The sequence below is a fragment of the Phasianus colchicus genome, chromosome 32 (assembly GCF_987193195.1).
Source record: "Phasianus colchicus chromosome 32, bPhaCol1.hap1.1, whole genome shotgun sequence".
In the NCBI taxonomy this organism is placed as follows: domain Eukaryota; kingdom Metazoa; phylum Chordata; class Aves; order Galliformes; family Phasianidae; genus Phasianus; species Phasianus colchicus.
The window spans coordinates 3367075-3393464 of NC_143467.1; the positions used below are offsets into that span (position 1 = coordinate 3367075).

At 62.5% G+C, this 26390-nt stretch overlaps 1 protein-coding gene across 2 annotated transcripts in view; it reads right to left on the reverse strand.

The window, feature by feature from the left end:
- Positions 1 to 501: 501 nt before the first annotated feature.
- Positions 502 to 26390, reverse strand: part of ATP1A3 (ATPase Na+/K+ transporting subunit alpha 3) — a 38240-nt gene continuing 12351 nt past the window's right edge. The window contains exons 7-23 of one of the 2 annotated variants that reach the window (XM_090127959.1): positions 25696 to 25813; positions 24408 to 24676; positions 23196 to 23394; positions 22368 to 22477; positions 20545 to 20679; positions 18788 to 18980; positions 17429 to 17604; positions 14207 to 14343; positions 12841 to 12991; positions 10820 to 10988; positions 9343 to 9497; positions 7849 to 7972; positions 6928 to 7073; positions 5344 to 5474; positions 3062 to 3163; positions 2081 to 2172; positions 502 to 617 (exon numbers count right to left, since the gene is read on the reverse strand). In XM_090127959.1, coding sequence (XP_089984085.1) covers positions 589 to 617; positions 2081 to 2172; positions 3062 to 3163; positions 5344 to 5474; positions 6928 to 7073; positions 7849 to 7972; positions 9343 to 9497; positions 10820 to 10988; positions 12841 to 12991; positions 14207 to 14343; positions 17429 to 17604; positions 18788 to 18980; positions 20545 to 20679; positions 22368 to 22477; positions 23196 to 23394; positions 24408 to 24676; positions 25696 to 25813 — 2436 coding nt within the window. In that variant the 3' untranslated portion in view covers positions 502 to 588. Of the gene's footprint in view, positions 618 to 2080; positions 2173 to 3061; positions 3164 to 5343; positions 5475 to 5568; positions 5794 to 6927; positions 7074 to 7848; positions 7973 to 9342; positions 9498 to 10819; positions 10989 to 12840; positions 12992 to 14206; positions 14344 to 17428; positions 17605 to 18787; positions 18981 to 20544; positions 20680 to 22367; positions 22478 to 23195; positions 23395 to 24407; positions 24677 to 25695; positions 25814 to 26390 lie in introns of those variants that run through there. The other variant, XM_090127960.1, reaches the window with a different exon arrangement.

A 26390-nucleotide genomic window follows, 5' to 3' on the forward strand; every position in this document is an offset into this window, starting at 1 on the left:
ATTTTTCCCCCCCATTTTTCTTTTCCCCCCCCATTTTTCTTTTTTCCCCATTTTTTCCCCATTTCTCTCCCCCCATTTCTGCCCTTTTCCCCCCCCCCATTTTTGCCCATCTCCCCCCATTTCTGCCCCCCCCCCCCCCCCCCCATTTTTACCCATTTCCACACTTTTTTCGTTTTCCACGTTTTTTATCCATTTTTCCACATTTTGGTTCAGTTTTTTGCACACGACGACAAAACCCGACGTGGGGGGAGGGGTTGGAATTCTGCCCCCCCCCCCCCCTCCCCCCTCCCCCCATCACCCCCCACCCCCCACAGCACGGACCCCCCCCCCTCCTCCCCCCCCCCCGGTTCATTTTGGGGCAAAATGGGCCCTTTTTGGGTCAATCTCTCATTTCTAAGTTTGTGTGGTTTTTTTTTTGGGGGGGGGGGAGCATTTTGGGGTATTTTTCTCCTTTTTTGGGTCCGTTTGTCGGCGGTCCATTGGGGGGGGGGGGTTTTGGGGGGGGGGGTCCTGGCGTCGGGGCGACGATTTGGGGGAAATCCGTGGGATTTTGGGGTCGTTGGGGGGGGGGGGTCCATGGGGGGGGGCTCAGTAGTAGGTTTCTTTCTCCACCCAACCTGGAAGAGAAAATGGGAGAAAAAAGGGCGATTTTGGGGCCGCCCTCAGCACGGGGGGGCAGAAAAGCTGAAGAAATGCCTGAAATGACCCCAAATCCCCATTATTTCTCCCAAAAGGCGGAGCTGCTGTTGGCCACCAATGGGGACGTGGGCAGGAAAACCCAAAGCGACCCCCGAAAATCCCTCAAATCCCCCAAATTCACCCCAAAATGGGGGCGATGGGGTCCAGCGCTCGGGATTATGGGGGTAACAGGGGCTGAAACGGCCCCAAAATGCCCCCCAAAATCCCCAATATTTCCCCCAAAACGCGGAGCTGCTGCTGCCCATCCGTGGGGACATAGGCAGAAAGTCCCCAAAAAGCCCCAAAATCCCCAGAATTGACCCCAAAATGGCACCTGTGGGGTCCAGCAGCGGAGACGCAGCTCAGGAGGGGCAGAAAAGCCAGAAATTGCCCCAAAATGCCCCAAAATCCCATATTTTTTTTTCCTCCCATAACACAGAACCTGGTCTCACCCACCAATAGGAACACAGCCAAAAAAAAAAAAACCCTAAATGTCCCCAAATCGCCCCAAAATCCCCCCCCCCCCAAAATCCACAAATGCGCCCCTGCTATCGACCATCATAGGGACGTGGGTTAACAGGGACAGAAAACACCCCCAAAAAGCCCCAAAATGCCCCAAATCGCCCCCAAAAGCCACCCCACGACCCCCCCCACCCCATAGGGACCCCTCCCCCAAAAAAAACCCCAAGACCCCCCCCCCCAAAATCCCCAAATTAACTTCTCTCCTATCGCCCATCAGTAGGGACACGGTTTAACAGGGACAGAAAGCACCCCCAAAAAAACCCCAAAATGCCCCAAATTGCCCCAGAATCCCCCCCACCCCATAGAGACCCCCCCCCCAAAAAAACCCCCCAAGACCCCCCCCCCAAAATCCCCAAATTAACTTCTGTCCTATCGCCCATCAGTAGGGACGCGGGTTAACAGGAACAGAACACACCCCCCAAATGCCCCAAATCGCCCCAAAAATCCACCCCACGACCCCCCCACCCCATAGGGACCCCCCCCAAAAAAACCAACCCCAAGACCCCCCCCCCAAAATCCCCAAATTAACTTCTATCCTATCGCCCATCAGTAGGGACACGGGTTAACAGGGACATAAATCACCCCCCAAAATCCCCCAAATCGCCCCCAAAATCCCCCCACGACCCCCCCACCCCATAGAGACCCCCCAAAAAAACAACCCCAAGACCCCCCCCAAAAAATAACCCCCAAGAACCCCCCCCCCCAAAATCCCCAAATTAATTTCTATCGCCCATCAGTAGGGACGCGGGTTAACGAAAACACAAAACACCCCCCCAAAAAAACCCCCAAAATCGCCCCCCCACCCCCAAGACCCCCCCTCAAAGACCCCCCCCCTTCCCCGAGCCCCCCCCCCCAAAATAGCGACCCCCCCCCCCCCCACCTCCGGGGTTGCGGCGGAGGATGAGTTTACGGATTTCGTCGTAGACGAAGATGAGGAAGCTGTACGGGAAGGCGCAGAACCACCAGCTGGGTCTGGGGGGGGGGGTTGGAATTAGAGGGGGGGTCTCCAAAAATTGAGGGGGGGGGGCACCCCTGAAAGGTTCGGTCTGAGACCCTCCCCCCCCCCCGCCTTGAAATCGGGGTCAGTCTGAGGCCCCCCCCCCCGAAATCGGGGCTCAATGCTCCCCAAAATTCGGGGGGGAAATATTGAAGGGTCTTCTTCTCGCCCCCTCCCCCAATTTAGAGCCCCCCCCCCACATTGAGACCCACCGCCCCTTAGAGACCCCACCCCCCCACTGAGACCCCCCCCCCATTGAGACCCCTCCCCCCCCCCACGGAGAACCCCCTCCCCAAAAAGAACCCACCTCATGGAGACCCCCCCCTCAATTTGCAAACTGATTTCATAGACAGCCCCCCCCACTCCCCATAAAGACCCCCCCCAAAAAAAGGACGCCCCCCCCCGACCCTAAGACCCCCCCCCAAATTAAGACTTCCCCACATCGACCCCCCCCCCCCACGAGGACCCCTCCCCACAGAGACCACCCCCCCCCAATTCGGAACTCCCCATAGAGACCCCCCCCCAAATTAGGACCCCCACCCCATAAGAACTTCCTCACAGAGAGACCCCCCCATAAAGACCCCCCCCATAAAGACCGACCACCCCCCATAAGGACCCGCATCGTAGAGACCCCCCCCCCAATTTAGAACCCCCCCATAGAGACCAGTCTACAGAGACCCCCCCCCAATTCAGAACCCCCCCCAGAGACCCCCCTCCTCCCCCCATCACAACTTCCTCACAGAGACCCCCCCCCCATAAAGACCCCCATCATAACCCCCCCCCCCCATAAGGACCCCCCGGGGTCACTTCGCCCACCCCCTTCCCCCCCCGCGACCCCTCCCCAAATTCGCCCCCCCCCCGTACTTGAGCGGATACATCCGCAGCGCCACGTCCATGCCGGGGCAGTAGGAGAGGAAGGCGGCCAGCGCCGTCTCCTCAAACAGCCCGAAAATCAGGATCTTGTTCCTGGGGGGGGGCACGGTGACGTCATCAGGACCCCCCCCCAATTCCCACGGACCCCAAATCGTCGTTTTTCACCCCAAAATCCCCCGGTTTTCACCCCTAAATTCCCCCATTCCCCCCAGCTTCCAGGACCTGTAGGGCGCTCAGAGCTCCACCTGCTGCTCTGCATCCCACACCCCATAAAGACCCAAAGACCCCAAAACTGTGGGGCTGGGGGGCACAGTGACGTCATCAGGACCCCCCCCCAATTCCCACGGACCCAAAATCGTCGTTTTTCACCCCAAAATCCCCCGGTTTTCACCCCTAAATCCCCCCCCTCATAACTTCCAGGACCCATAGGATGCTCAGAGCTCCGCCTGCTGCTCTGCATCCCCCACCCCATAACGACCCCAAAAATGTGGGGCTGGGGGGGCAAAGTGACGTCATCAGGACCCCCCCAATTCCCACGGACCCTAAATCGTCGTTTTTTACCCCAAAATCCCCCGGTTTTCACCCCTACATCCCCTCCTCCCCCCCAGCTTCCAGGACCCATAGGATGCTCAGAGCTCTGCAAGCTGCTCTGCATCCCCCACCCCATAAAGACCCAAAGACCCCAAAAATGGGGGGCTGGGGGGCACAGTGACGTCATCAGGACCCCTCCCAATTCCCACGGACCCCAAATCGTCGTTTTTCACCCCAAAATCCCCCGGTTTTCACCCCTAAATCCCCCCCTTCCCCCCAAGTTCAGGACGCATAGGATGCTCAGAGCTCTGTGAGCTGCTCTGCATCCCCCACCCCATAAAGACCCAAAGACCCCAAAACTGTGGGGCTGGGGGGGCAAAGTGACGTCATCAGGACCCCCCCCAATTCCCACGGACCCAAAATCGTCGTTTTTCACCCCAAAATCCCCCGGTTTTCACCCCTAAATTCCCCCCTTCCCCCCAAGTTCAGGACCTGTAAGGCACTCAGAGCTCCGCCTGCTGCTCTGCATCCCCCACCCCATAACGACCCCAAAACTGTGGGGCTGGGGGGCCAAGTGACGTCATCAGGACCCCCCCCCAATTCCCACGGACCCAAAATCGTCGTTTTTCACCCCAAAATCCCCCGGTTTTCACCCCTAAATCCCCCCCCCCCATAACTTCCAGGACCCATAGGATGCTCAGAGCTCTGCAAGCTGCTCTGCATCCCCCACCCCATAAAGACCCAAAGACCCCAAAAATGTGGGGCTGGGGGGCACAGTGACGTCATCAGGACCCCCCCCCAATTCCCACGGACCCAAAATCGTCCTTTTTCACCCCAAAATCCCCCATTTTTCATCCCTAAATCCTCTTCCCCCATAACTTCCAGGACCCATAGGATGCTCAGAGCTCCGCCTGCTGCTCTGCATCCCCCACCCCATAACGACCCAAAGACCCCAAAAATGTGGACCCCACAGCACCCCGCCCCATAGGGACCCCCACCCCATAGGACCCCCCCCGGACCCCCCCCTACTTCATGCCCTGCTGGAAGACCCACAACCCCCATAGGACCCAATAGGACCCCACCCCACAGCACCCCACAGCACCCCATCCCATAGGGACCCCCACCCCATAGAGACCCCCACCCCACAGCCCCCCCCAGGCCACCCCTCCAGGACCCCCCCCTATTTCATGCCCTGCTGGAAAACCCACAGCCCCTATAGGACCCAATAGGACCCCACCCCACAGCACCCCACAGCACCCCACTGCACCCCGCCCCATAGGGACCCCCACCCCATAGGGAACCCCCCCGGACCCCCCCCTACTTCATGCCCTGCTGGAAGACCCACAGCCCCCATAGGACCCAACAGGACCCCATCCCACAGGACCCCACAGCACCCCGCCCCATAGGGACCCCCACCCCACAGCCCACCCCAAGACCCCCCCAGGAGCCCCCTACTTCATGCCCTGCTGGAAAACCCACAGCCCTCCATGGGACCCCCATCCCACAGCCCCCTACAGGACCCCACAGCACCCCACCCCATAGGGACCCCCACCCCATAGGACCCCCCCCGGACCCCCCCCTACTTCATGCCCTGCTGGAAGACCCACAGCCCCCATGGGACCCAATAGGACCCCACCCCACAGCACCCCACAGCACCCCACCCCATAGGGACCCCCACCCCATAGGACCCCCACCCCATAGGGACCCCCACCCCATAGGGACCCCCCCGGACCCCCCCCTACTTCATGCCCTGCTGGAAGACGGAGTTGCGCCGCGTTTTGCAGATGATGAGGTCGGCCCACTGCACCACCACGATGCTGACGAAGAACGCCGTGTGGCACGTGAACTCCACCACCTTGCGCTGCTCGTACGTCTGTGCGACATCCCATAATTACCTCACCCCATAGCCACCCCATAGATCACCCCAAATAGGAGACCCCAAAAGGGAGACCCCAAAGGTGGGACCCCAAACCCTGACCCCATCATGCAATGGCAATGAACTCCACCACCTTGCGCTGCTCATACGTCTGTGGGCATCCCATAATTACCTCACCCCCATAGTCACCCCATAGCCCACCCCATAGCTGACCCCAAATGGGAGACCCCAAAAGGGAGACCCCAAAGGTGGGACCCCAAACCCTGACCCCATACACAGTGCCTGTGAACTCCACCACCTTGCGCTGCTCGTACGTCTGCGGGCATCCCATAATTACCTCACCCCATAGCCACCCCATAGCCCACCCCATAGCCCACCCCATAGCTCACCCCATAACTCACCCCACAACTCACCCCATATCTCACCCCATAACACCCCATAACTCACCCCATAGTTCATCCTACAACTCACCCCATAACACCCCACAGCTCACCCCATAGTTCATCCTATAACTCACTCCATATCTCACCCCACAGCTCACCCCATAGGTTGCCCCATAGCTCACCCCACAACTCACCCCATCAATTTGCAGACCCCCCCCATTGAAGCCCCCTCCCCAATTGAAGCCCCCACGCACCCACTGCTGCCCGTAGGAGTCCTCCAGGTCGTTGATGGTCCTGTTGCCCCCTCCCATTGAAGCCCCCTCCCCAAATTGCCCCCCACGCACCCACTGCTGCCCGTAGGAGTCCTCCAGGTCGTTGATGGTGCTGTTTTCCCCCCTCCCACTGAAGCCCCCTCCCCAAATTGCCCCCCACTCACCCACTGCTGCCCGTAGGAGTCCTCCAGGTCGTTGATGGTGCTGTTTTCCCCCCTCCCACTGAAGCCCCCTCCCCAAATTGCCCCCACGCACCCACTGCTGCCCATAGGAGTCCTCCAGGTCGTTGATGGTGCTGTTTTCCCCCCTCCCACTGAAGCCCCCTCCCCAAATTGCCCCCCACGCACCCACTGCTGCCCATAGGAGTCCTCCAGGTCGTTGATGGTCCTGTTTTCCCCCCTCCCACTGAAGCCCCCTCCCCAAATTGCCCCCCACGCACCCACTGCTGCCCGTAGGAGTCCTCCAGGTCCTGTTTTCCCCCCCCCCATTGAAGCCCCCTCCCCAAATTGCCCCCCACTCACCCACTGCTGCCCGTAGGAGTCCTCCAGGTCGTTGATGGTGCTGTTTTCCCCCCTCCCACTGAAGCCCCCTCCCCAAATTGCCCCCCACGCACCCACTGCTGCCCATAGGAGTCCTCCAGGTCGTTGATGGTCCTTTCCCACCCCCCACCTGAAGCCCCCTCCCCAAATTGCCCCCCACGCACCCACTGCTGCCCATAGGAGTCCTCCAGGTCGTTGATGGTGCTGTTTTCCCCCCTCCCACTGAAGCCCCCTCCCCAAATTGCCCCCCACGCACCCACTGCTGCCCATACGAGTCCTCCAGGTCGTTGATGGTGCGGTCGTCCCAGCTGAGGCGGATCCCCACGAGGCAGGAGGGCAGGAAGCCGTTCTCCGCCAGGATGACGAAGTACGAGAAGAAGCCGCCCAGCGCCTGGATCATCCCTGGGGGGGCGTGCAGGGGTTGTATGGGGCGTATGGGGGGGTATAGGGGGGTATGGGGATGTATGGGGGTTGTATGGGGCGTATGGGGGCGTATAGGGGGGTATGGGGACATATAGGGGTTGTATAGGGGTGTATGGGGGCGTATAGGGGTTGTATGGGGTTGTATGGGGGCGTATAGGGACGTATAGGGGGGTATGGGGATGTATGGGGGTTGTATGGGGGCGTGTGGGGGTTGTATGGGGCGTATGGGGGCGTATAGGGGGGTATGGGGACATATAGGGGTTGTATGTGAATGTATGGGGGCGTATGGGGGCGTATGGGGGCGTATAGGGGCGTATGGGGACGTATAGGGGTTGTATGGGGTCGTATAGGGGTTGTATGGGGGCGGATGGGGGCGTATAGGGGTTGTATAGGGATGTATGGGGGCGGATGGGGGCGTATGGGGGTGTATAGGGACATATAGGGATGTATAGGGGTGTATGGGGATGTATAGGAGTGTATGGGGACGTATAGGGGCGTATGGGGACATATAGGGACCTATAGGGACCTATAGGGACCTATAGGGGCGTATAGGGACGTCTGGGGGCGTCTGGGGACGTATGGGGGCATATGGGGACATATAGGGACCTATAGGGACATATAGGGACATATAGGGGCGTATAGGGACGTATGGGGGCGTATAGGGGCGTCTGGGGATGTATGGGGACGTATGGGGACGTATGGGGACGTATGGGGGTGTATGGGGGTGTATGGGGACCCCGAAGACCCCCCTCACCGATCTGCCCGTAGGCCATGCTGATGAGGCGCTCGTTAACGAGTTTGTCGGAGCGCGGGTTGCGGGGCTGCCGCTTCATGATGTCGCTCTCGGCCGCTTCGTACGCCAGGGAGATGGCGGGGACCTGGGGGGCGGGGGGGGTCAGGGGGGGTCAGGGGGGTCAGGGGGTGGCGGGGACCTGGGGGGCGGGGGGGGTCAGGGGGGGGCAGGGGACCTGGGGGGCGGGGGGTCAGGGGGGGGCAGGGGGTGGCGGGGACCTGGGGGGGGTCAGGGGGGGCAGGGGGTGGCGGGGACCTGGGGGGGGTGGGGGGGTCGGGGGGGGGCAGGGGGGGCAGGGGGTGGTGGGGACCTGGGGGGCAGGGGGGGTCAGGGGGGGTCAGGGGGGTCAGGGGGTGGCGGGGACCTGGGGGGGGTCAGGGGGGGCAGGGGGTGGCGGGGACCTGGGGGGCACAGGGGGGTCAGGGGGGGTCAGGGGGGGTCAGGGGGGGCAGGGGGTGGTGGGGACCTGGGGGTCACAGGGGGGGTCGGGGGGGGGTCAGGGGGTGGCGGGGACCTGGGGGGTGGGGGGGGTCAGGGGGGGGCAGGGGGTGGCGGGGACCTGGGGGGGGTGGGGGGGGTCGGGGTAAGGGGGAGGATTTGGGGTCCTGCTATGGGGCTGGTGATGGGGTGCTATGGGGCAGCTATGGGGTAGGTTATGGGGCAGTTATGGGGTAGGTTATGGGGCAGCTATGGGGCAGGTGATGGAGTGCTATGGGGTAGGTTATGGGGTGAGTTATGGGGCAGCTATGGGGCAGCTATGGGGCAGCTGTGGGGCAGCTGTGGGGCAGCTATGGGGCAGCTATGGGGCAGCTATGGGGCACTATGGGGCAGCTGACCATGTCGGAGTCCAGGTCGATGCAGAGGATGGGGATCTCAGGAAGGATTTAGGGTCCCGCTACAAGGCCCTGTGGGGCGCTATGGGGCAGCTGGGGGGCAGCTGTGGGGCAGCTATGGGGCAGCTATGGGGCAGCTATGGGGCGCTATGGGGCAGCTGACCATGTTGGAGCCCAGGTCGATGCAGAGGATGGGGATCTCAGGAAGGATTTAGGGTCCCGCTACAAGGCCCTGTGGGGCGCTATGGGGCAGCTATGGGGCAGCTATAGGGCAGCTGTGGGGCAGGTGACGGGGTGCTATGGGGCAGTTATGGGGCAGCTCCCTATCTCAGTACTGAGGTCGATGCAGAGGATGGTGACGGCGCCCATTGGGATCTCAGGAGGGATTTAGGGTCCCGCTACAAGGCCCTATGGGGCAGCTATGGGGCAGCTATGGGGCAGCTGTGGGGCAGCTATGGGGCAGCTATGGGGCAGCAGACCATGTCAGTGCTCAGGTCGATGCAGAGGATGGTGACGGCGCCCATTGGGATCTCAGGAGGGATTTAGGGTCCCATTACAAGACCGTATGGGGCGCTATGGGGCAGCTGTGGGGCAGCTATGGGGCAGCTATGGGGCAGCTGACCATGTCGGTGCCCAGGTCGATGCAGAGGATGGTGATGGTGCCGAGGGGCAGCGGGATGTTGGCCATGATGAAGAGCAGGAAGGGGGTGATCTCGGGGATGTTGCTGGTCAGCGTGTAGGCGATCGACTTCTTCAGGTTGTCGAAGATCAGGCGGCCTGGGGGGCAGCCCCACAGATATGGGCTGACCCACAGATATGGACTGACTCACAGATATGGGCTGACCCACAGATAGGGGCCGACCCACAGATAGGGGCCGACCCACAGATAGGAGCTGACCCACAGATAGGGGCTGACCCACAGATAGGGGCCGACCCACAGATAGGGGCTGACCCACAGATATGGGCTGACCCACAGATAGGGGCTGACCGACAGATATGGACCGACCCATAGATATGGGCTGACCCACAGATAGGGGCTGACCCACAGATAGGGGCTGACCCACAGATATGGACTGACCCACAGATAGGGGCTGACCGACAGATAGGGGCTGACCCACAGATAGGGGCTGACCCACAGATAGGGGCTGACCCATAGATATGGACTGCCCCACAGATCCCATTGCATAGATCTCACCCTACAGACTTTGATCCTACAGATCCTGCCCCATAGATCTGGACCCATGGATCTGAATGACTCCCATTCCCCCCATACCCCCCATATCCCCCCATTCCCCCCATACCCCCCTACTGACCCCATATCCCCCATATCCCCCCATATCCCCCCATACCTCCCATACCCCCCACTGACCCCATTCCCCCCATATCCCCCACTGACCCCATATCCCCCCCAAACCCCCATATCCCTCCATATCCCCCTCATCCCCCATTCTCCCCATATCCCCTACTGACCCCATATCCCCCCATATCCCCCATACCCCCCACTGACCCAATATCCCCCCATATCCCCCATATCCCCCCATATCCCCCATACCCCCCACTGCCCCCATATCCCCCCATATCCCCCATATCCCCCACTGACCCCATATCCCCCCATATCCCCCCCATACTCCCTATATCCCCCCACCCTCCCACCCCCCCCCACTGCCCCCATATCCCCCCATATCCCCCATACCCCCCACTGACCCCATATCCCGCCATATCCCCCATATCCCTCCACTGACCCCATATCCCCCCATATCCCCCCTCATCCCCGCCATTCCCCCCATACCCCCCACTGACCCCATATCCCCCCATATCCCCCCAAACCCCCCATATCCCCCCATATCCCCCTTCATCTCCCCATTCTCCCCATATCCCCCCAAACCCCCAATATCCCCCATAACCCCCTCATCCCCCCACACCCCCACCCCCCCCCACTGCCCCCATATCCCCCCATATCCCCCATATCCCCCATATCCCCCATACCCCCCACTGACCCCATATCCCCCATATCCCCCACTGACCCCATATCTCCCCATATCCCCCCATATCCCCCCCATACTCCCTATATCCCCCCCCCCGCCCCCCGTTTCCCCCACCTTCCTCCACGCCGGTGACGATGGAGGCGAAGTTGTCGTCCAGCAGAATCATGTCGGCCGCCTGCTTGGAGACGTCGGAGCCGGCGATGCCCATGGCCACCCCGATGTCCGCCTTCTTCAGCGCCGGGGAGTCGTTCACCCCGTCCCCCGTCACCGCCACGATGGCGCCCTGGGGTGTATGGGGTCAGTGGGGTCAGTAGGGGATATGGGGTCAGTGGGGGCAATGGGGGGATATGGGGGCAATGGGGGCAATGGGAGATATGGGGGGATATGGGGGGATATGGGGTCAGTGGGGGGGAATGGGGGGAATGGGGGGAATGGGGGGAATGGGAGTCGTTCACCCCGTCCCCCGTCACCGCCATGATGGCGCCCTGGGGTGGGGGGGGGATATGGGGTCAGTGGGGGGGAATGGGGGGAATGGGGGCAATGGGGGCAATGGGAGTCGTTCACCCCGTCCCCCATCACCGCCACAATGGCGCCCTGGGGTGTGGGGTCAGTGGGGTATTTGGGGTCAGTGGGGGCATTGGGGGGAATGGGGGGGATGGGGGGATATGGGGGCAATGGGGGCAATGGGAGATATGGGGGGATATGGGGTCAGTGGGGGGGAATGGGGGGAATGGGGGCAATGGGGGGAATGGGAGTCGTTCACCCCGCCCCCCGTCACCGCCACGATGGCGCCCTGGGGTGGGGGGGGGATATGGGGTCAGTGGGGGTGTGGGGTCAGTGGGGGCAATGGGGGGATATGGGGGATATGGGGGCAATGGGAGTCGTTCACCCCGTCCCCTGTCACCGCCACGATGGCGCCCTGGGGTGTGGGGTCAGTGGGGTATTTGGGGTCAGTGGGGGCATTGGGGGGAATGGGGGGGATGGGGGGATATGGGGGCAATGGGGGCAATGCGAGATATGGGGGGATATGGGGGGATATGGGGTCAGTGGGGGGGAATGGGGGGAATGGGGGGAATGGGGGCAATGGGAGTCGTTCACCCCGTCCCCCGTCACCGCCACAATGGCGCCCTGGGGTGGGGGGGGATATGGGGTCAGTGGGGGTGTGGGGTCAGTGGGGGCATTGGGGGGAATGGGGGGATATGGGGGCAATGGGGGCAATGGGAGATATGGGGGGATATGGAGGGATATGGGGTCAGTGGGGGCAATGGGGGGATATGGGGGCAATGGGGGCAATGGGGGCAATGGGGGGATATGGGGGCAATGGGGGCAATGGGGGGATATGGGGATATGGGGATATGGGGTCAGTGGGGGCATTGGGGGGAATGGGGGGAATGGGGGGGATGGGGGGGATGGGAGTCGTTCACCCCGTCCCCCGTCACCGCCACGACGGCGCCCTGGGCTGGGGGGGGTGGGGTCAGTGGGGTATTTGGGGTCAGTGGGGACAAATGGGGGCAATGGGGGGATATGGGGGGAATGGGGGCAATGGGAGTCATTCACCCCGTCCCCCGTCACCGCCACGATGGCGCCCTGGGGTGGGGGGGGTATGGGGTCAGTGGGGGAATGGGGGGTATTTGGGGCATTTTGGGTCACTTTGTGCCATTTCTGGACCATTTTTGGCCATTTTGTGCCATTTTTGTCCATTTTGGGCCATTTTGGGGCCATTTTGGGGCGATTTGGGGCGATTTTGGGCACCTGTCTCTGGCAGCCCTCGACGATGATGAGCTTCTGCTGCGGGGAGGTGAGCAGAGGTTGGGAATTCGGGGCATTTTGGGGCATTTTGGGTCACTTTATGTCATTTTTGAGCCATTTTGGGCCATTTTGGGCCATTTTGGGGCCATTTTTGGGGCGATTTGGGGCGTTTTGGGCACCTGTCTCTGGCAACCCTTGACGATGATGAGCTTCTGCTGCGGGGAGGTGAGCAGAGGTTGGGAATTTGGGGCATTTGGGGCCATTTTGGGGCATTTGGGGCCATTTTGGGGCATTTGGGGGCATTTTGGGTCACTTTATGTCATTTTTGAGCCATTTTGGGCCATTTTGGGGCCATTTTTGGGGCGATTTGGGGCGATTTTGGGCACCTGTCTCTGGCAGCCCTCGACGATGATGAGCTTCTGCTGCGGGGAGGTCCTGGCGAAGACGATCTCGGTGTGGTTCTGCAGGATCTCGTCGATCTGCTCCGAGCTCATGTCCTTCAGGTCGGTGCCGTGGATCACGCACGCCTTGGCGTCCCTGGGGGGGCACGGGGGCACCCACTGTCACCCCATGGCACCCACTGTCACCCCATGGCACCCTATGGCACCCTATGGCATCCAATGGCACCCTATGGCACCCCATTGTCACCCCATGGCACCCCGTGGCACCCAATGGCACCCTATGGCACCCCATGGCACCCATTGTCACCCCATGGTGCCCCATGGCACCCAATGGCACCCATTGTCACCCCATGACATCCCATTGTCACCCTATGGCACCCAACGGCGCCCCATGGCACCCTATGGCACCCAATGGCACCCTATGGCACCCCATGGCACCCTATGGCATCCCGTGGCATCCCATTGTCACCCCATGGCACCCAATGGCACCCCATTGTCACCCCATGGCGCCCTATGGCATCCAATGGCACCCCACGGCACCCAATGGCACCCCATTGGCACCCTATGGCACCCAATGGCACCTCATGGCGCCCCATGGCACCCCATTGGCACCCCATGGCGCCCCATGGCACCCACTGTCACCCACTGTCACCCCACTGTCACCCCATGGCACCCCAGTGTCATCCCAATGTCATCCCATTGTCACCTCGTCACCCCATGGCACCCAGTGGCGCCCCATTGTCACCCCATTGTCACCCCATTGTCACCCCATTGTCACCCCAATGCCCCCAATACCCCCCTTCCCCCCATTATCCAACCCCCCCAAGGCCCCCGACCCCCACAGCCCCCTCCCCGCCCCCCCCGTGCCGTGGGTTGACCTGGCAGACGGTGATGTTGAGCCATGCCCCCATTGCCCCCATTCCCCCCATTGCCCCCATTATCCCCCCATTATCTCCCAACCCCCACCCCCCACCCCTCCAAGCCCCCCCACGCCCCCCCCGACCCCCCCCCGTACCATGGGTTGACCTGGCGGGGATGTTGAGCCATGCCCCCATTTCCCCCATTGCCCCCCTTCCCCCCATTATCCCCCCATTATCCCCCCATTACCTCAATTCCCCCATTTCCCCCAGCCCCCCCCCATAGCCCCCCCCGCCCCCCCCACACCCCCCCCCCGTGCCGTGGGTTGACCTGGCAGACAGTGATGTTGAGCCATGCCCCCATTGCCCCCATTGCCCCCCTTCCCCCCATTATCCCATTCCTCCCACCGCCCCAAAACCCCCCCAAACCCCCCCATAGCCCCCCGACGCCCCCCCCACGCCCCCCCCCGACCCCCCCGCGGACCCCCCCGTACCGTGGGTTGACCTGGCTGACGGGGATGTTGAGCCTGGCGGCGATGTCCTCCACGGTCTCGTTGCCCTCGGAGATGATGCCCACCCCCTTGGCGATGGCTTTGGCCGTGATGGGGTGATCCCCCGTCACCATGATCACCTGTGGGGCACAGCCCCACCTTCAGCCCCACTGAGCCCATTGAGACCCACTGAGCCCATTGACCCCATTGATCCCATTGACCCCATTGATCCCATTGATCCCATTGGCCCCATTGACCCCATTGACCCCACTGACCCCACTGATCCCCACGGCGGCCGCGATGGCTTTGGCCGTGATGGGGTGATCCCCCGTCACCATGATCACCTGTGGGGCCAGCCCCACCTTCAGCCCCACTGATCCTATTGATCCCATTGAGACCCACTGATCCCATTGAGCCCATTGATCCCATTGACCCCATTGATCCCATTGATCGCATTGACTCCATTGATGCCATTGAGCCCCACTGATCCCTTTGAGCCCCATTGACCCCATTGACCCCATTGACCCCACTGACCCCACTGATCCCATTGATCCCATTGATCCCTTTGAGTCCCATTGACCCCATTGACCCCACTGACCCCACTGATCCCCATGGCGGCCGCGATGGCTTTGGCCGTGATGGGGTGATCCCCCGTCACCATGATCACCTGTGGGGCACAGCCCCACCTTCAGCCCCACTGAGCCCATTGACCCCATTGATCCCATTGATCCCATTGACCCCATTGATCCCATTGAGACCCACTGCTCCCTTTGAGCCCCACTGACCCCATTGATCCCATTGATCCCATTGATCCCATTGGCCCCATTGACCCCATTGACCCCACTGACCCCACTGATCCCCACGGCGGCCGCGATGGCTTTGGCCGTGATGGGGTGATCCCCCGTCACCATGATCACCTGTGGGGCACAGCCCCACCTTCAGCCCCACTGATCCTATTGATCCTATTGATCCCATTGAGACCCACAGATCCCATTGAGCCCATTGATCCCATTGACCCCATTGATCCCATTGAGACCCACTGCTCCCTTTGAGCCCCATTGACCCCATTGATCCCATTGACCCCATTGACCCCATTGATCCCATTGAGCCCCACTGCTCCCTTTGAGACCCATTGACCCCATTGATCCCATCGGCCCCATTGACCCCATTGATCGCATTGATCCCATTGACCCCATTGATCCCGTTGATCCCATTGGCCCCATTGACTCCATTGACCCCATTGATCCCATTGAGACCCACTGATCCCATTGGCCCCATTGATCGCATTGATTCCTATGATCCCATTGATCCCATTGAGCCCCATGTCCTCCATTGATCCAACTGAGCCCCTTTGATCCCATTGATCCCTTTGAGTCCCATTGACCCCATTGACCCCACTGACCCCACTGATCCCCACGGCGGCCGCGATGGCTTTGGCCGTGATGGGGTGATCCCCCGTCACCATGATCACCTGTGGGGCACAGCCCCACCTTCAGCCCCACTGATCCCATTGAGACCCCCTGAGCCCATTGACCCCATTGATCCCATTGACCCCATTGATCCCATTGAGACCCACTGCTCCCTTTGAGCCCCATTGACCCCATTGATCCCATCGGCCCCATTGACCCCACTGAGCCCATTGACCCCATTGATCCCATTGATCCCATTGACCCCACTGATCCCATTGATCCCATTGACCCCATTGATGCCATTGAGCCCCACTGATCCCATTGATTCCTATGATCCCATTGATCCCATTGAGCCCCATGTCCTCCATTGATCCGAGACCCTTTGATCCCATTGATCCCATTGACCCCATTGATCCCATTGATCCCATTGACCCCATTGATCCCATTGATCCCATTGATCCCATTGGCCCCATTGAGCCCATTGGCCCCACGGATGGGGTGATCCCCCGTCACCATGGTCACCTACCCCCCGTTGTTTTTCGGGGGGGGGGTCCAAAATAGACCCCGTTGTTGTTTTTTTTTTGGGGTGGGGGAGGGCACCAAAACAGACCCCGTTGTTTTTTTTTGGGAGGGGGGGGGCAGACCATCACAGACCCCGTGATTTGGGGGGGGGAGAACAAAAACAGCCCCCGTTGTTTTGGGGGAGGGGGGGGGGGGAAGACCATCACAGACCCCATTTTTTTTGGGGGGGGGGAACGACAGCAGAGACCCCCATATTTGGGGAGGGGGGGGGCTCCATTTGCTTCCACTTCTGCCATCCCACCTCCAAACCTCCCCCAACCCTCTCCCCCATTTCCCCCCCCCTCCCCCCCCATTTTTGGGGTCCCCCCAAGTCCCACCCCCCCCCCCATTTTTCAAGTGTCCCCCAAACCCCCCCCATCAGAGACCCCCTTAATTTCAGAGGGGGGGGGCTCCATTTCATCCCACATTTGCCATCCCACCTCCCCCAACCCTCCGCCCCCCTCTCCCCCATTTCCCCCCCCTCCCCCCCATTTTTGGGGTCCCCCGACCCCCACGGCCCCCCCCATTTTTGAGGTGTCCCCAAACCCCCAACTCCCCCCCCTCCAGAGACCCCCATATTTGGGGGGGGCTCCATTTGCTTCCACTTCTGCCATCCCACCTCCCCCAATCCTCAGCTCCCCTCTCCCCATTTCCCCCCCCCTCCCCCCCATTTTTGGGGTCCCCCCAAGTCCCACAGCCCCCCCCCCCATTTCTCAAGTGTCCCCCAAACCCCCCCCCCATCAGAGACCCCCTTAATTTCAGAGGGGGGGGGGCTCCATTTCATCCCACTTTTGCCATCCCACCTCCCCCAACCCTCCGCCCCCCTCTCCCCCATTTCCCCCCCCTCCCCCCCATTTTTGGGGTCCCCCGACCCCCACGGCCCCCCCCATTTTTGAGGTGTCCCCAAACCCCCAACTCCCCCCCCTCCAGAGACCCCCATATTTGGGGGGGGCTCCATTTGCTTCCACTTCTGCCATCCCACCTCCCCCAACCCTCCGCCCCCCTCTCCCCATTTTCCACCCCCTCCCCCCCATTTTTGGGGTCCCCCGACCCCCACGGCCCCCCCCATTTTTCAAGTGTCCTCCAACCCCCCCCATCAGAGACCCCCATATTTGGGGAGGGGGCTCCATTTCATCCCACTTCTGCCATCCAAACCTCCCCCAACCCTCCGCCCCCCTCTCCCCCATTTCCCCTCCCCTTTCCCCCCCAATTTCCGGTGTCCCCGCACCGCTCCCAATTTGGGGAGGGGTCTCACTTTGATGCCGGCGCTCCGGCATTTCCCGACGGCGTCCGGGACGGCGGCGCGGGGGGGGTCGATCATGGACATCAGCCCCACGAAGCACAGGTTGTCGGTGGCGAAATTGACGTCGTCGCAGTCGAAGGCGAAGCCCTTGGGGTACTGCTCCTCCGGCAGGTAGAAGTGGCAGAACCCTGGGGGGGGGGCGGGGGTGAGACCCCTCCCCAAATTACCCCGAGGTCCCACATTGCCCCACACGGCAGAGGAAGACCCCCCAAAGACCCCCCAGGATCCTCCCAGGATCCCCCCCAGAAGCCCTTTGGGGTGCTGCTCCTCCGGCAGGTAGAAGTGGCAGAAGCCTGGGGGGGGGCGGGGGGGGGGCGGAGGTGAGACCCCTCCCCAAATTACCCCGAAGAGCCCTAAAGACCCCCGGGACACCCCAAGAGCACCCAAAGACCTGTGGGACCCCCCAGAGATCCCCCCTAGAGACCCCCTTTGGGGAGCTGCTCCTCCGGCAGGTAGAAGTGGCAGAACCCTGGGGGGGGCGGAGGTGAGACCCCTCCCCAAATTACCCCGAGGTCCCACATTGCCCCACACGGCAGAGGAAGACCCCCAAAGACCCCCCGGGATCCCCCCCAGAAGCCCTTTGGGGTGCTGCTCCTCCGGCAGGTAGAAGTGGCAGAAGCCTGGGGGGGCGGGGGGGGGCGGAGGTGAGACCCCTCCCCAAATTACCCCATGGCCCCACATTGCCCTACACACCAAAGGAAGACCCCCAAAGACCTCCCAGGACCCCCCCAGAACCCCCCCGTACCCAGCACTCTCTCTCCCAGCCCCCCCAGCTCCAGGTGCCCCAAATCCCCCCCAAGACCCCCCCAGCTCCAGGTAGGCATTCTGGAAGGACCCCCAGGACCCCCAAATCTCCCCATAACCCCCTCAAATCCCCCCTAAATCACCCCATAACTTCCTCAAATCCCCCCAAATCCCCCCCCAGGACCCCCCCCGGCCCCCCCGTACCCAGCACTCTCTCTCCCAGCCCCCCCAGCTCCAGGTATGCATTCAAAAAGCCCCCGAAATCCCCCCATAACCCCCCCAAATCCCCCCTAAATCACCCCATATCCCCCCCAAATCCCCCCATAACCCCCCCAAATTCCCCCTAAATCCCCCCATAACCCCCCCAAGACCCCCCCCAAGGACCCCCCCCCCCCCCGTACCCAGCACTCTCTCCCCCAGCCCCCCCAGCTCCAGGTATGCATTCAAAAAGCCCCCCAAATCCCCCCAGATCCTCCCATAACCCCCCCAAATTCCCCCATATCCCCCCCAAATCCCCACATAACCCCCCCAAGACCCCCCCCAGGACCCCCCCGGCCCCCCCCGTACCCAGCACTCTCTCTCCCAGCCCCCCCAGCTCCAGGTAAGCGTTCTGGAAGGCCTCCTTCATCTCCTCGTCCAGCGGCTGCTCCTTGCCCTGCAGCAGGATGGTGGAGCAGCGGTCCAGGATCCGCTCCGGGGCTCCTTTCATCACCAGCAGGTAGCGGTTGTCGTTCGGGTCCTCGGTCTCGTGGATGGAGAGCTGGGGGGGGGGGGACACGGAGGGGGGGGTCATGGGGTGGGGGGGGCCGTGACCCCCCCTCACTGGGTATAGGGGGGTTGGGGGGTGAGGGGTTTTGGGGGGATGTGGGGTAATGGGGGATGTGGGGGTCTCACAGGGGGAACATGGGGTCCTCGGTCTCGTGGATGGGGAGATGGGGGGGGGGACACGGGGGGGGGGTCATGGGGGTGGGGGGGGCCGTGACCCCCCCTCACTGGGTATAGGGGGGTTGGGGGGTGAGGGGTTTTGGGGGGATGTGGGGTAAGGGGGGATGTGGGGGTCTCACAGGGGAACATGGGGTCCTCGGTCTCGTGGATGGAGAGCTGGGGGGGGGGACGACACGGAGGGGGGGGTCATGGGGTGGGGGGGGCCGTGACCCCCCCTCACTGCGTATAGGGGGTGTGGGGGGTGAGGGGTTTTGGGGGGATGTGGGGTAAGGGGGGATGTGGGGGTCTCACAGGGGAACATGGGGTCCTCGGTCTCGTGGATGGAGAGCTGGGGGGGGGGACGACACGGGGGGGGGGTCATGGGGTGGGGGGGGCTGTGACCCCCCCTCACTGGGTATAGGGGGTGTGGGGGGTGAGGGGTTTTGGGGGGATTTGGGGTAAGGGGGGATGTGGGGGTCTCACAGGGGGAACATGGGGTCCTCGGTCTGGTGGATGGGGTTATGGGGGGGGGGTCTGCGCGCGTTTTGGGGGCTCCCCATGTATTTGGGGCGGGGGTCTGCACGCATTTTGGGGTGGTCTCCATATATTGGGGGGGTCTGCGTGCATTTTGGGGGGCTCTCCGTATATCTGGGGGGGTCTGCACGCATTTTGGGGGGCTCTCCATATTTTGGGGGGGGGTCTGCTGGCATTTTGGGGGCTCTCCATATATTTGGGGGGGGGTCTGTGTGCATTTTTGGGGGGCTCTCCGTGTGTTGGGGGGGGTCTGTGCGCATTCTGGGCGCTCTCCATATATTTGGGGGGGGTCTGCGCGCATTTTGGGGGGGTCTCCGTGTGTTGGGGGGGGTCTGTGTGCATTTTGGGGGCTCTCCATGTATTTGGGGGGGGTCTGCGCGCGTTTTGGGGGCTCCCCATGTATTTGGGGGGGGTCTGCACGCATTTTGGGGTGGTCTCCATATATTGGGGGGGGTCTGCGTGCATTTTGGGGGGCTCTCCATATATTGGGGGGGGTCTGCATGCATTCTGGGCGCTCTCCATGTATTTGGGGGGGGTCTGCGCGCGTTTTGGGGGCTCCCCATGTATTTGGGGCGGGGGTCTGCACGCATTTTGGGGTGGTCTCCATATATTGGGGGGGTCTGCGTGCATTTTGGGGGGCTCTCCGTATATTTGGGGGGGTCTGCATGCATTCTGGGCGCTCTCTGTATATTTGGGGGGGGGCTGTGTGCGTTTTGGGGGCTCCCCATGTATTTGGGGGGGGTCTGCATGCATTCCGGGGGTCTCTCCGTGTATTTGGGGGCTCTGTGCGCATTTTGGGGTCTCTCTGTGTATTTGGGGGGCTCTGCGCGCATTTTGGGCTCTCCGTGTGTCGGCGCTGCGGGCACCTGGTACTTGTTGGTGGAGTTGAAGGGGATCTCGGCCACCTTCTTGTTGCGCTCCCGCATCACCTTCACGGAGCCGGACGACAACTCGATGCACTTCAGCAGCGCCGACTCCGACGCGTCGCCCGCCACGTCGCGCTGTGGGGCGGCGGGACCCACGGCTGTGGGGCGGGACCCAAACCCGGCCCCACAGCGCCCCCAACTGCCGCTATAAGGTCCTGACCTGCCCGGCCCCATAGCACCACAAACGGCCCCTATAAGGTCCTGACCTGCCCGGCCCCATAGCACCACAAACTGCCCCCATAGGGCCCTGACCTGCCCTGCCCCATAGCGCCCCCAACTGCCGCTATAAGGCCCTGACCTGCCCGGCCCCATAGCGCCCCCAACGGCCCCTATAAGGTCCTGACCTGCCCGGCCCCATAGCGCCCCCAACTGCCCCTATAAGGCCCTGACCTGTCCTGCCCCATAGCGCCCCCAAGCGGCCCCCATAGGGCTCCGACCTGCCCTGCCCCATAGCGCCCCCAACTGCCCCTATAGGGCCCTGACCTGCCCTGCCCCATAGCGCCCCCAACTGCCCCTATAAGGTCCTGACCTGCCCGGCCCCATAGCGCCCCCAACTGCCCCTATAAGGTCCTGACCTGCCCGGCCCCATAGCGCCACAAACTGCCCCCATAGGGCCCTGACCTGCCCTGCCCCATAGCGCCCCCAACTGCCGCTATAAGGCCCTGACCTGCCCGGCCCCATAGCGCCCCCAACGGCCCCTATAAGGTCCTGACCTGCCCGGCCCCATAGCGCCCCCAACTGCCCCTATAAGGTCCTGACCTGTCCTGCCCCACAGCGCCCCCAACTGCCCCTATAAGGCCCTGACCTGCCCGGCCCCATAGCGCCCCCAACTGCCCCTATAAGGTCCTGACCTGTCCTGCCCCATAGCGCCCCCGACTGCCCCTATAAGGTCCTGACCTGCCCGGCCCCATAGCGCCCCCAAGCGGCCCCCATAGGGCTCCGACCTGCCCGGCCCCACAGCGCCCCCAACTGCCCCTATAAGGCCCTGACCTGCCCTGCCCCATAGCGCCACCAACTGCCCCTATAGGGCCCTGACCTGCCCTGCCCCATAGCGCCCCCAACTGCCCCTATAAAGTCCTGACCTGCCCGGCCCCATAGCGCCACAAAACTGCTCCTATAGGGCCTCAACACAGCGCTGCCCCAAAGCGCCATCAGTCACCCCATAGCACCCCAAAATTGCCCCTATAGGGCCTCAATACAGCCCTGCCCCATAGCGCCCCCAAACTGCCCCCATAGGGCCCCGACCTGCCCTGCCCCATGGCGCCCCAAAACGGCCCCTATAGGGCCTCAATCTGCCCAGCCCCATAGCGCCCCATGTCACCCCATAGCATCCCATCACTCACCCCACGGGACCCCAAAACTGCCCCCATAGGACCCTGCCACAGCCCTGGCCCCATAGCGCCCCATAGCGCCCTCATAGTCCCCCCATAGCACCCCATAGGCCTCACATAGCCCCCCATAGCCCCCCATAGCACCCCACAGCACCCCCATAGGCCTCACATAGCCCCCCCACAGCCCCCCTCATAGCCCCCATAGCCCCCCCATAGCGCCCCATAGGCCCCACATAGCCCCCCATAGGCCTCACATAGCCCCCCATAGCACCCCATAGCACCCCATAGCACCCCCATAGGCCTCACATAGCCCCCCCACAGCCCCCCTCATAGCCCCCATAGCCCCCCCATAGCGCCCCATAGGCCCCACATAGCCCCCCATAGTCCCCATAGCCCCCCCACAACCCCCCCCCAGCCCCCCCCAGCCCCCACCTTCAGGATGGGGACGTTTTCCTGCCCCCCCTTGAAGACGGCGCGGTTGCAGAGCCCAGCGATGTGCGACAGGGCCACCCACGTGGCAGAGCTCTTGTCAAACGCCGTGCCTGGGGACGTATAGGGACGTATAGGGACATGTAGGGACCCATAGGGACACATAGGGATGTATAGGAACCCATAGGGACACATAGGGATGTATAGGAACCCATAGGGACACATACGGACCCATAGGGACACATAGGGACCCATAGGATAAGTGCCACCCACGTGGCAGAGCTCTTGTCGAACACCGTGCCTGGGGACGTGTGGGGACATATAGGAACGTATGGGGACGTATGGGGACATATAGGGACCCATAGGGACACATAGGGACCCATAGGATCAGTGCCACCCAGGCGGCCGAGCTCTTACTGAACACATTGCCCATGGGGGAGCCATCAGTGCCCCATCGCTGCCCCATAACCACCCCACAACCACCCCATAACCCCCCATATCGCCCCATAACCACCCCATAACCCCCCATATCCCCCCATATTCCCCCATAACCACCCCACAACCACCCCATAACCCCCCATAACCACCCCATATCACCCCATAACCACCCCATATCACCCCCTATCACCCCCTATCACCCCATATCGCCCCCCAAGTACCGGACTGGTCCTCGGTGGTGTCGGCCTCGTGGATCTGGTTGTCGAACCACATGTGTGCCCCATATCACCCCATATCACCCCATAGCCACCCCATATCACCCCATAACCACCCCATATCGCCCCATAACCACCCCATATCACCCCCTATCGCCCCATATCGCCCCCCAAGTACCGGACTGGTCCTCGGTGGTGTCGGCCTCGTGGATCTGGTTGTCGAACCACATGTGTGCCACAGTCATCCTGTTTTGGGTGAGGGTCCCGGTTTTGTCGGAGCAGATGGTGGACGTGGAGCCCAAGGTCTCCACCGCCTCCAGGTTCTTCACCAGGCAGTTCTTCCTCGCCATGCGTTTGGCCGTCAGCGTCAGGCACACCTGGGGGCGTTAATTAGGCAGCGGGGGGCGTTAATTAGGCAGCGGGGTCGTTAGCGGGGGGGACGAGACGACAAAGTCAGGCCTGGGGGCACCGGGGCTAATTAGCGCGGGGTCATCGCTGAGGGCCGTGTGAGCGGCCTTCGGAGTCAGGCCCACCTGGGGGTAATTAATTAGCGGGGTCATTCATTAATTAGCGGGGTCATTAGCGAGGGGGCGTGGCGCCCATCGCCCTCTATCGCTCCCATTGCTCTCTATCGCCCCCTGGTGTCCAGCCGGGAAACTGCGGGCAGGCATCGCAGCCAACCGACAAACGGGGCAGGACGCTTAATGAGCGAGAGTTATTAGTGCTGTAATTAACGACTTATTAGCGCGGCGGTTAGTGGGCGAGGTCGTGAGTAGGTCGACTAATAAAGGACAATAAGTAATAAAGGGGAATAAGCATATTAATGAGCGGGACGTGGCGCTGCTCCCTGTTGCTCCCCATCGCCCCCTGGTGTCCAGCTGGGAAACTGCAGGCACACATAGGAGCTGATCATAGGAGTGCGGGGCAATTAGTGAGCTCGACAGTTAACGAGTGGGGCTTATTACTGTGGTAATTAATCAGTGAGATCGGGAGTACGTTAATTAGCAAGTGGGATAATTGACGAGCGGGATAATTAAGGAGCAAGATAACGAACATAGTGCTTTGTGACATAGATTGGTCTCTATCGCCCCCTGGTGTCCAGCTGGGAAACTGCAGGCACACACAGGAGCTGATCAACGTGCGGGGCAATTAGTGAGTTCGATAGTAAACCAGTGAGGCTTATTACTGTGGTAATTAATCAGTGAGATCGGGAGTGGGTTAATTAGTGAGTGGGATAATTGAAGAGCGGGATAATTAAGGAGCCAGATAACGAACGTAGTGCTTTGTGACATAGATTGGTCTCTATCGCCCCCTGGTGTCCAGTTGGGGAACTGCAGGCTATAAACAAACGAGCGCCGGGGCAATTAACGAGTGGGGTAATTAGGCTTACGGTGACAGTGGCCAGCAGCCCCTCGGGCACGTTGGCCACGATGATGCCGATGAGGAAGATGACGGCCTCGAGCCACGTGTAGCCCAGGATGAGGGAGAGCACGAAGAAGGAGATGCCGAGGAAGACGGCGACGCCGGTGATGAGCTGGATGAAATGCTCGATCTCCACGGCGATGGGGGTCTTCCCCACCTCCAGCCCCGACGCCAGCGTCGCGATGCGACCCATCACCGTGCGGTCCCCCGTGGCGATCACCACCCCCCGGGCTGTGCCTGTGGGGGGGGAGGGGGGCGGGGGGTCAGGGGGGGCTGCGGGGTGTAAGGGGGGGGGATTATGGGGAGGGGGTATGGGGGGAGTGGGGGAGGTACATGGGGGGGATGTGGGGGGGGATATGGGGGGGACACAGGGGGTGTTGGGGGGGATATGGGGGGATATCGGAGGGTAGGGGGGAGGTATGGGGGGGATTATGGGGAGGGGGTATGGGGGGGAGGGGGGGAGGTACATGGGGGGGACATGGGGGGGACATGGGGGGGACACAGGGGGTGTTGGGGGGGATACGGGGGGGATATGGGGGGATATCGGAGGGTAGGGGGGAGGTATGGGGGGGATTATGGGGAGGGGGTATGGGGGGGAGGGGGGGAGGTACATGGGGGGGATGTGGGGGGGACACAGGGGGTGTTGGGGGGGATATGGGGGGATATCGGAGGGTAGGGGGGAGGTATGGGGGGGATTATGGGGAGGGGGTATGGGGGGGAGTGGGGGAGGTACATAGGGGGGATGTGGGGGGATAAGGGGGTCACGGGAGGTGTTTGGGGGGATACGGGGGGGATATGGGGGGGATATGGGGGCTATTGGAGGGTAGGGGTGAGGTATGGGGGGAATTATGGGGAGGGGGTGTGGGGGGGAGGGGGGGAGGTACATGGGGGGACATGGGGGGGACATGGGGGAGGATATGGGGTGGGATATGGGGGAATGGGGGGCTATCGGAGGGTATGGGGGAAGGATGGGGGGGTGTATGGGGGGAGGTATGGGGATATTGGGGGGGGGATATATGGGGATACTGGGGGGTGCTTGAGGAGGTACGGGGAAGATTTGGGGGGGGGAAAGAGATACGGGGGGACCCACAGCTGCCCCCACCCCCAACCCCTGCCCCATAGCTTCCCTCCCCCCCCACAGCTGCCCCTCAGCCGCACCACAGCCCCTCCCTGCAGACCCTCACCTCTCCCCCCTCCACCCCCCAACCCCCCGGCCCCACAGCTGCCCCACGGCCGCCCCCCCACCCCCCGCTGACCCTCGACGCAGTTGGTGGAGAAGAAGGTGATGTTGCGGGTCTCCAGCGGGTTATCGTGGGTGCAGTCGGGGGAGCGCGTCTGCGGCTCCGATTCGCCCGTCAGGGAGGAGTTGTCAACCTGGGGGGGGGCAGGGGGAGGGTCGAAGCGGGGGGAATTGGGGGGGGGGTCTCTGTGGGGCAGCGCCGTGGGGTGGTGCCGTGAGGCGCAGTACCGCGGGGCGCCGTGGGGTGGCGCTGTAGGATGGTGCTGTGGGGTGCAGTACCGCGCGGCGCCAGGGGGCGGCGCTGTGGGGCTGTGCTGTAGAGCAGCGCTATGGGGCGGTGCTGTGGGGTGCAGTACCGCCTGGTGCCGTTTGGTGGCGCTGTGCAGCAGTGCTATAGAGCAGCGCTATGGGGCGGCGCTATGGGGCGCAGTACCGCCCGGAGCTGTGGGGTGCAGTACCGCGTGGCGCCGTTTGGCGGCGCTGTGAGGCAGTGCTATAGGGCAGCGCTATGGGGCGCAGTACCGCGTGGCGCCGTGTGGCGGCGCTGTGAGGCAGTGCTATAGAGCAGCTCTATGGGGCGGCGCTGTGGGGTGCAGTACCGCCTGGTGCCGTTTGGCGGCGCTGTGGGGCAGTGCTATAGGGCAGCGCTATGGGGCGCAGTACCGCGTGGCGCCGTGCGGCGGCGCTGTGGGGCAGTGTTATAGGGCAGCT